Source organism: Nanorana parkeri, unplaced genomic scaffold, assembly GCF_000935625.1.
Source record: "Nanorana parkeri isolate BGI_ZX_2015 unplaced genomic scaffold, ASM93562v1 scaffold33, whole genome shotgun sequence".
Classification (NCBI taxonomy): Eukaryota; Metazoa; Chordata; class Amphibia; order Anura; family Dicroglossidae; genus Nanorana; species Nanorana parkeri.
Genome location: NW_017306301.1, coordinates 2,331,390 through 2,341,729, shown reverse-complemented (window position 1 = coordinate 2,341,729; position 10,340 = coordinate 2,331,390). Strand labels below are relative to the sequence as shown.

The window sequence follows — 10,340 nt, the reverse complement described above, 5'->3', positions numbered from 1 at the left end:
CCCTCCAGTTACAGACTGTCATTTTTCCAGCTGCAGTGACTAGAGAAACATGATCTGTGCTTCATCAGCTTCTGTGGGGTCCATAGGTGACAATAGGGGTCTTATATACCCCAAATGTCTCCATAAAGAGAACCTGTCACTTCCTCTGTGCCATCTCATAAGGGGCTTGTTAGCCCCCCTATTTAATAGCAAATAAAATATATATATATATATATATTTTAAAAATAAATGTAAAAATAAAGTAATTTTTTTTTTTAAGTCCCCCACCCCCATGAGCACCGCGTCTTCACGTAAACATGCATCTCGTGCGCCTACGTCCGAAAACGATGATCACGCTACAGATGTTGGGTATCACCGCGCACGCCAGAGTGAGAGCAACAATTCTAGGGCTTAATTCTATCTCTAAACTCCCTTTTCACTCCCTTTGGTTGTTTTTTCTTCGACTGGATGGTCCCTGGGTGGGTAGAAATACCTGATTAATTATGCCCCTAAATGTTCGGGGACTTAACTTCCAGAAAAATGCTCCAGGCTGCTCAGCGGGCGTCCATAGTTAATATACTACTGTCTGACCATGCTCCCCTCCATCGGACATTGGATCTGCTGATGCAGAGATCCACGTGTTTCTCATGGAGACTCAATGACTCTTTGCTATAAGACCCGTTGATTAAGGCTCAGAATTAACTTCCCAGAGATTTTGACCATGGTTGACTATGACTGCTGCTACTGAATATTTCTGTAATTACTGATCTCCTGGAAATGTTTAAATATGACATTGTAGAGTTTACAAAAAACAAACCAGGGAGTGGCAGCTCTACTGGCATAAATGCCTTGTTGATGTAAAAACCATGGCAGTTTCCCCTCCTTTCAGCTAAAAAAAGAAAGCCCAGGCTACAGTGGATACAGGCTGACCAAAACACGACAGGTGAACAATGGAAAAATGTAGTCTGGTCTGATGAATCTCGATTTCTGTACAAAGATGTTAGGCCAGTCACTGGATCTGATTTCAATAAAAACAACTGCCACTAAAAGGCATTACTCAAGTTGCTCATGGCTATTCTGATATTGTCCAAGATACTCTATTTTGAGTCACTCAGAAAAAGTTAGAGTTTCTTCAATTTTAAATTTTGAAATTTCAGAACGGTCCTATTAACTTGTATCTGGCACTGGAGGCACTCTCCAGGCAATGTTAAAGGACATTCCATGCTTACCAAGTTCTAGAAACAATGGTCCATCACAAGCATTACATCCTGCCAGCTGGTATCTTCTCGTAGTTCATGCATCTGCAGTACAACTCCTTAGATTTCTATGGGGGTTTCTCCCAAGGCAGGAAACACTTGGGTGATGGCGCATGCACATCTATAGCGCATGCACAAATTGTGGCAAGACGTTCAAAGCCAGCAGTATGTACAAATAATGGTGGACTGTGGCTTCTGTAACGATGCAGCTGTGTATACTGGGTGTAGTTAATGTTGGGAAGTCAAAAAGGGTAAGTATACTTTTTTTGAAAGCATACAGGGGCTTAAAAAAATACTTTGTAGGATGACAATGATCATTCACTGTACATAATCTGTGGTGGAGCATTGCTGACATCCTAGGACATAACTAAGGACACCGCTCCTCTTCTCTAAATCATAGAAGGGCAGGGTAACTGAAAAGTATGTAGCACAGTCAGAATGCACAAAATGTTACCAGGTCACATGATTTCTGGCAGAATCAACAGGTATTTTTTGTATTTGTTGCATATATATATATATGGCGATTTTAATGGAGTCTAAACTTTGTACAGTCCATAAAAAAGTTAAAGGAAACAGTTTAATGTGCTGAAACAGTGCATTACACCGCCCATCCACCGGACCTCACTCAGCACACTAGCCCGCATGCTAAAACTCGGTGTAGTACAAATGAGCTCATAATCCCTAATAAGTTGATGTACCAATGATGATGTTTAAATATATTGACCATTCAGATATATTTACTTTAGTAAGATCATTGAAAAATACATTTGGATATATAGCCATCAGGATTTAATGTTCTTTGCACCAAGTTTGCCTTGCTGATTAAGTTGGCGCATGTGACAAATGTTTACATAGTTTTTCTCACTGATTAGTCTTCTATAGCAATTGTACTTGAGTTACATTCTTGCGCACAAACAAAATAAAAATGTACTTTTTTAGGGCACTTATGGGACAGGGATGAAACAAAAACTAAAGAGACAGCCATTTAAATGTTCACAATGCAAAAGGAAAAGGATAGATTGCTTTTAGCTATCATAGAATACTTGCAGGAATGTTCATGTAGCCTCTTACAGAGCTTGATTTAAGCAGCCCATCTATCATTATTTGATTCAGATCAACATGCATGATTTTTTTAAAACAAATTTCTAATTTGCAGGGAAGGGAATACTGGCATCTGGTGTCTGTTTGAACAAAAGGTCCTCATTATAGAACTGACTTCCCTGATTCTGTAAAATGCTGTATAACTCCTGCTGAAGCACTTTCAAATTGGTCTTCACTTCTCCTATAACCCTTTCCACATCCTCTCGTTCCCTGTGCAGTCCTTCTCGCTCTGTTCTCAACTGCTCTATTTCTCTTTCCAAGATGACAATGTTCTCCATTTTGCGCTTGCGGCAATTTTGAGCAGCGACTTTATTCTTCCCGCGTCTACGAATGTCTCTAACCAAAGCCAGCTGTGATTCTGTTAATGTGTAGTGTGACAGAAGTTCATTAAACTCCTCTACAGGTAGATTGATGATTCTCTCTATAGGAAATGGAATTTGCATAGTGACTGCTCTTCGCTCATCCCTACTGCAGACCAGTTCTTGCGTTCGAGATGTAATGTAGGTTTGGGTTTCGCACATGTTGTGTTCCATAAAAGACTGTGTGAAGTTTGTAGCCATATGATACTGGCTTTGATAGACATGTGGCGTAATTATTTCCATAAAGTCTGGCTGCATCTTCTGCGTATCTATGTTCTCTATTTCAATTGATTCACCATCACTGAAGTTCAAAGATAAGCCAGAGTCTGTTTCAAAATCATCTTGGCCTTTACAGTGCTGGTGTAGAGAATGGACACCATTTACACAAGCATCTGGCATCGCTCTATGATCTGGAGCACTCATCCCATTTGTAGGTACAAGCTTTGAAGGATAGTGATTAATGGCACCAGTTTGAGAGACATTTGACATTAACATTCCTGTGTAGGACGTTGGACCATATTCAGAAACCAAGGAAAGAGTAGGAACTTGCTGAGCTTGTGGAGAAATGGGTTCCAAGTGAAGTCGATCAAAGTTTGGCATGCCTTGGCTTACATTTGGCAAAATACTATCTCTCGGGTTATTACCGAGACTGTATCCAAAAAACTGCACTGCGGGTGGCTGACATCCATATTCAGTATTATATGCAGACTCTGGGTGCATATCCAGCCCCTGAATAAGACAAGAAAGAATAATAAATATTTGTCCATGAATGGCTTCAGTTATGCAAGTCATGGGATAGCTTGCAGTAGTAAGTCAAAAACAAAGGAACCTTTTCTTGAACATTCACCACTGCACTTGCTTGTGAGCTAAAGCATTTTTAACACTAAACAGCAAACATAACTTGTGTTAACTTGCTAATAAATATAGTATATAAATAGACGTTCTTAAAGTGTTTCTAGAGCCAAAAAGTTTAGTTTTTGACACTGTGGGCAAGGGTTAGCTACCCTGTTAAGTTTGTATTGCTGACTGTTTTCCAGCTGGGAAGATTCACTCTCTCTAGTTGTCCTAGTAATCATTGTTACTGAGTGAACTTTTAAAATGTTTAATTGTCTCCAGAACAGGAAAAGAGGAACAGTCTTCCAATGGGGACTTTTTTTAACATAACACCAGTCTAAGAGGGGATTTAACTTTGAAGATTTAACCTCATACTTGTTTATGGGACACTATGTTAAGAGAAAACCCTTCCCTATCCTATCCAAATCTAAAACTAAAGTTTTGACTTTAAATATAATTAAAGTGCACTTTCAGCCAATTTTTTTCTTTATTTCTGGATAGTGGGGAAGAGGGTTTTATTTTGTTGTCTTCCCAATTTTAGCGTGAGTAGGAAGTAATCAGTAAACATGAGATAGAGGTTCTAACCCTTTTCCACTCTATTCATCAAAAACAAAGATTTGGTTGGATTTACACTTGAAATATTTGATTTTCTATTTTCTTACCGTCTGTTGTTTCTGGCCTTATTTAGGTCTGCTTTTGAATTCAGAAGGAAACCAAGAGAAGAAAGGATGGCGAATGTTTCACTAATGTACAGTAAATAACAACATCACTTATGTATAGGGTGTTTTAGTAACATTCTGAAAGATACATTTTAAATTAAGATGGTACTGTGGAGAAATAGCTGACACACAGTTAATTTTCTTTCCAGGAATCGCTTAGAAAAGTGTTTCCCAAGCTTTGTTCAGTTGTGTACCAGAATGACAGCAGCATCTCAGTGCCATATTTACTGTTAAAAAAATCGTTCATTGTCCATGTCCATTGCATTTTGTAGTGACGTGGGGGTCAGCAGGTGGAACCACAGTGTTTGACTTGGAACACACTCTCCAGTAAACCCAGAAGTGTTGGATAGTAGCATCACCTCTAGTGATAGTGACAGGGTTGCCCAAGTTAACCAAATTTAATACTTAATTTCTGATGGGACATCAATTGTTCGATTCATCCGCTGGATTCCTCAGTGGCAAAAAGTCCCTCCTTGCATCTACTATGAAGTAAACCAAGGCTGTTTTAAGATGTAATAAGCTGGTTTTTCTAATCTACTATCTACCCAAAAGTGATATCAAGTTTTTGCGTGGCCCTTCCATTTCCACTTACCTGTAATTCAGTAATGGACATGATCTCTTGCCAAGTTAGATCCATGTCTCCTTGAGTGCACTGTTCTCCCATTTACAGAAAAAATGTTCCAGATTTGGATCTTATGTAGAGGGTTCGGAGCATAGTAAAGTTCCACAACCAGGAAAGCTCACAGTATTTTTCAGTATGCTGTGCCTTTGATGAAAAGAAAAGTTGCAATTATTAATGTTTCATTTTAACTTCCCTACATATAGTTCACATACTCTCAAATAGTCTCATGTAGTCACTTTCCCTGTCTAAGAGGATGTGCTGTCATTGGTGGCAGGGAGAGGCGGGTGTGTTTAAAAAAAAAAACAAAAAACAGGTGATTATTTGTGCAGAGACTATATAAAGCTTGATAATACACATCCATGTCCATAAAGACCTGTTTTAACCTGTTTGGTGTGAAGCAACTTGAGTAAGCTACATTTGTATTGCACACCTTTGGGATGTATTGAAACGTCAACTGTGAGCCAGTTTTTTTCATCCAACATCAGTACCTGCCCTCACAAATTCACACTGGCTGAATTTGCACACAGGCACACTCTTATGAAAAGCCTTCCTAGAACAGTGGAAGGCTGGTCTCAGTGGTTTCTCCAGTCATCCTTTACATTACTTCAGGACACAATAGTGATGTAGGGGTTGGCAGATTGAACCTCTGAGCTCAGCAATGGACCAGGTAATTGACATTCGTAGAAGTGTCAGATTCTAAAGAGTCTTTGGATAGCAGTTTCTCTTCATTATAGCAGAGATCAGCGGCATGGGCAGTGGGTGAGAAGACTATTTACTATCTTCTTTTCAATAAGAGCTTTATTTTATATTCTTATTTTAGCAACAGAGTCATTTTGAGGGAGAAAAGACCCCCAGTCTAGTAAAAGAAAGAGGACGCATGGTTACTAAAAATTTGAATACCCCATAATGAAACCTGGATGTTGAAGAAGGAAAAACTATGTTCACTGTTTTATTACACTTGGATATACCGTACTGTTACTGTCCATAGTTTCCCTTCTATAGCCATTGCACTTTCCCTCCCTTCCTTTGTATGTGCTGCACTGACTAGATAACACATTATCGGAGGACATTCACTCCTCCCGGCGGTGTGTACTAAGAACATGTACTTTCACATTCTTTGGGGACCAGTTGTTTAAGGTGCCTTTTGCAGAGCATTCAGTATACATGCATTATATCACTTATATCATTATATCAAGAGAAAGATGATAGGAAAAGTTGTGTAATTTAAAGTTTTTTAAAGTGCGAAACAATTTATACCACATAATGGTCAAAATTCAACCTAGCACTAGCAGATATCTTTTGTTTTGAGTATGAAATGATGGAAATGACTTGGATTGGAGATATATTTTAGGGTACACAAAACACCAATAGTGTAATAACTTCCCCCTAGCAGTCCAGGGAAGTTTCTCAAAAAAGCTCCAAATATTAAACACACCATTTAAAGAGAACCTGTAGGGATTATAGATTTATAATAAGAAATGGACAGAAATTCTAAAAATACTGTTTTAGTTTGTTTAATGTGAAATGTATAATTAATACCATTTTTAATTGTTTCATTTAATAATTACACTATGTGTATGCATGTTCATGTTCATGTTTGTTTGCATGTGTGGGGGGTTAATTTTTGTTTTTATCATTTTACATTTGTTACACATTTGTAACTTTTTTTACATTTACTACTATCACAATATATCCTCTTTATGGAGACCTCAAGATCAGTAATCCAAAGCAGATCAGGGATGGAGAGTCCCTCATCTGTTTGTACACCTGCCCAATGTGCTGGGATTTCAGCAATGTAGAACCTAAAAGTTCTTAGAGCTGAGTACTTCTGGGTTTATTCTGTTCCCCACCTCCTCCACCCACTTGGCCATTCTGAAAACCTCTGTATCCTCCAAGAATCCCTGACACACAGAGTAGTCAGGTGAGCCTGGGACCAAAAAGGAGGGGAACAGGAGTGTGCCACCATCTAAAGGACACTTAGAATTATACAAGCACCTCGATCACTTTACATTAAACAGAGAAGAGCTACTATTAACAGATAACAAACCTATGGTCACTATTGTTGCCGGGGGTCTATTTTCATCCTTTCACTGGTCTGCCGTAACACAATGTGGCAGTGAAAGGGTTAATGATGTCAATCATTTGATGGGTAACCACTCAGCATGGTCAAATCTTAGGGTCATTCTACAGCACCCTGAAGCCCACAGAGTTATCTTCAGAGGGTGCTGCAGCTGCAGAAGGGGGGCTGTAATAAACATTCTCTTTGCATGGGGAACTTGCCAGTAGGAAGTTAATTTACAGTGGGGGTCGAGAAGGGGTGAAGGTGCAATCTGTGAAGCTGTCATCCTGATCCTGGCTTCCTTACCCAGTGAGTCATGGTCACTGGAACACACAGTAAATGCAGAATGCCAGTTTTTAGACTCCACTGGCTGCTTGCTTGCTCCTGGTTACTAGGCATAACTAAAGTTAGTTTGGTGGATGCCGTGGGTTATGGCTCTGCCTTTTTAAACAAGTCTGAATATATTGCGGTTTTAAAAATGACCTCTCTTGTGTTATTTGGATTGTTTGAATTTCGTCTTACTGCTTTACTGCTTTGCAATAGACATTACACTTCTGTGGTTAATTGCTCCATTTCCTTTTTCCAGTTTCAGACTGACCAGCTTACTAGATACCAAAGCAATACTGGAAATATCAGAGGATATTCTGCATAAACACAGACGGTGGTCTGCAGTAGTAGCTTATGCAGAAACATGAGAATACTTGTCACAAATATAAGAAGTCTTATGATCCACCATGTAAAGTGGCTTTCAAAAGTATTCACCCCCTTGGCATTTTTCCTATTTTGTTGCATTGCCACCTGGAATTAAAATGGATTTTTATTTGGATTACAAAATAGTCAACAATAATGAAGGGAAAACAAGAAAATAACTTGTTTAAAAAAAAAACTGAAAAGTGGTGCATGCATGCGTATTTACCCCCTTTGCTAAGAAGCCCCTACATAATATCTGGTGGAATAAATTACCTTCAGAAGTCATATCATTAGTTAAAGACCACTTGTGTGCAATCTAAGTGTCACATGATCTCAGTATATATACTCCTGTTCTGAAAGGCCCCAGAGTCTGCAACACCACTGAGTAGGGGGCACCACCAAGCAAGCAGCACCATGAAAAGCAAGGAGCTCTCCAAACAGGTCAGTTGTGGAGAAGTACAGATGAGGGTTGGGTTATAAAGAAATATCCAAAACATTGAACATCCCACAGAGCACCATTAAATCCATTATTAAACAAAAAGGTAAAGAATATGGCACCACAACAAACCTGCCAAGAGTGGGCCAGCCACAAAAAACTCACAAACCAGGCAAGGAGGGCATTAATCAGAGAGGCAACCAAGAGACCAAAGATAACCCTGAGGGAGCTGCAAAGCTCTACAGTGGATATTGGAGTATATGTCCATAGGACCACTTTGTGCCGTGCACTCCACAGAGCTGGCCTTCATGGAAGAGTGGCTACAGAAAAAAGCCATTGCATACAGAAAAAACTAAGCAAACACATTTGCTGTTTGCCAAAAGTCATGTGGGAAAACTCCCCAAACATATGGAACAAGATAGGTCAGATGAGACTATTGTGAACTTTTTGGCCTTCAAGGAAAACGCTATGTCTGGTGCAAATACAAGACCTCTCATCACCCCAAGAACACCACCTGGTTTGGTGGCAGCATCATGCTGTGGGGATGTTTTTCATCTGCAGGGACTGGCAAACTTGTCAGAGTTGGAGGAAGGGTAATGGCGCCAACGCTCGAGTGATTTAAAGTGACATTAAAGGCAAAAAATGTTTCCCCTCCCCCCCCATGTAAATGTTAGCACTTACCTTAAATGATGTCTCTTTTTCCGATCTTCCTCTTCTTTCCCCATGTTTTCCTCTGTCCCTCCAGCGGTGTGACGTCACTCCGATCCAGCGCTGACTGCCCTGTCTCAGGAAAATGTCACTTTCGGCATTTAGCCGAAAGTGCCATTTTCGGCTGGCGCCCCCCCTTCACTTTTCGCCCGGTGCCCGCTGCTGCCCCCCCCGGTTGTTACGCCACTGCACCAGAGAATCCCATCCAACTTGAAGGAGCTAGAGCAGTTTTGCCTTGAGGAATGGGCAGAAATCTCAGTGGCTAGATGTGGCAAGCTTATAGAGAAGTACTCCAACTGCATGTCCCGGGCTTCGGGCGATTGGAATTCCACACCCCTGCTGCCCCTCTACCCCCTGCTGCCCCGAGGTTGGGCCTTGTTGGAAATCTGGCCCTGCCTTTAGTATTCATGCTCTGCAGCAATGGTTGCACAATGTTTGTCAGGGTGGGTATCCTGATTGTGACAACAGTGGACCTTGCCTGTGCAAAGTATGTTAGTATGGCAGGCTGTAGTCTCTATTTATAGAGGGTGTTACAAGGTGACAATGAAGGAGAAAGACTTGGAGACTCAGACAGTCACTATATACCAGTAAGCGTCTGAACATGGACCTTCATGGCAGTATTATCAGGCATTTGAATAAAATGTGCAGGTTTTGGAATGCTGAAAATGAATTCAGAAATTATGTGAACATGATAAAGCTTATATGAGATTTTAGTGATTGGGTTTACTTTAAACACAGGGAAAGAAAGAGGTGTTGCCCTTAACCCTTTCACTGCCAGTAACAAGGCATACATCACTGAGCTGCTGCCAGATCACTTGCAGGGATTGGTAAAGAGTATGCCCCCCCCCCCACCCGACACCCCCGCCTTGCTTCCTGGGCTCCACTGCCCCTCTTGCAGGCCCGGGACTGGCATCACAGGTGGTAGAAGGGAGAGAGACCAGTGAACATCCATTCACCAATCTCCTCCCCGCTGAATGGGGCCGGAAGCTATGCTGATTGCATCACTTCCGGTTCCTCAGCTGTCATTCCCCGGCTAGAGAAGCCAGGTAAAAAGCTATTCAAGCACGATCTGCACTTGAATAGCTGCCACTTAGGTGACACTTGGGGTCTAATAGACCACTAATGTCACGTTAAAGAGTACCTGTTACCACCCAATATGCTGTCACATACAAAATGTAGAAAAAAATGTTAAAAATAAAATGAAAAAAAAAATTAAGTAAAATAAATGTAAAAATCCCCAAAAATGTAAAGTCCCCCGACAACGGGTGCATAGTAAAGTAAACATATATCGGGTGTGCCTATGTGTGAAAACGTTGATTACACTACACATTAGGTATCGCCGCATGTGCCAGAATAATTCTGGGGCCATTGGTTAACCAATTCATGGTTAACTCTAAACTGATGACCTGTACAGGCTTTTAAAGCACTGCCAATTGGCAATTTGGGGTACTGTATTTTGTTGCCATCTCACGGAAGCACATCATTTTTAAGCTTGTTATTTTGGGTATCTATTTACTCAACATAACTTCATCTTTTACATTTTACAAATCAATGGGTAGTATAGTGTGTTTATGACC

General features: G+C 40.6%; 1 protein-coding gene across 1 annotated transcript; it reads right to left on the bottom strand.

The window, feature by feature from the left end:
* Window positions 1-2,380: 2,380 nt before the first annotated feature.
* On the bottom strand, window positions 2,381-4,927 carry NFE2 (nuclear factor, erythroid 2). The gene is made up of 2 exons (XM_018568653.1): window positions 4,841-4,927; window positions 2,381-3,424 (listed from the first exon to the last, which is right to left on the bottom strand). Exons 1-2 carry the CDS (start codon window positions 4,910-4,912, stop codon window positions 2,381-2,383), a joined length of 1,116 nt encoding a protein of 371 aa, XP_018424155.1. The 5' UTR covers window positions 4,913-4,927.
* Between the last annotated feature and the right edge of the window lie 5,413 nt (window positions 4,928-10,340).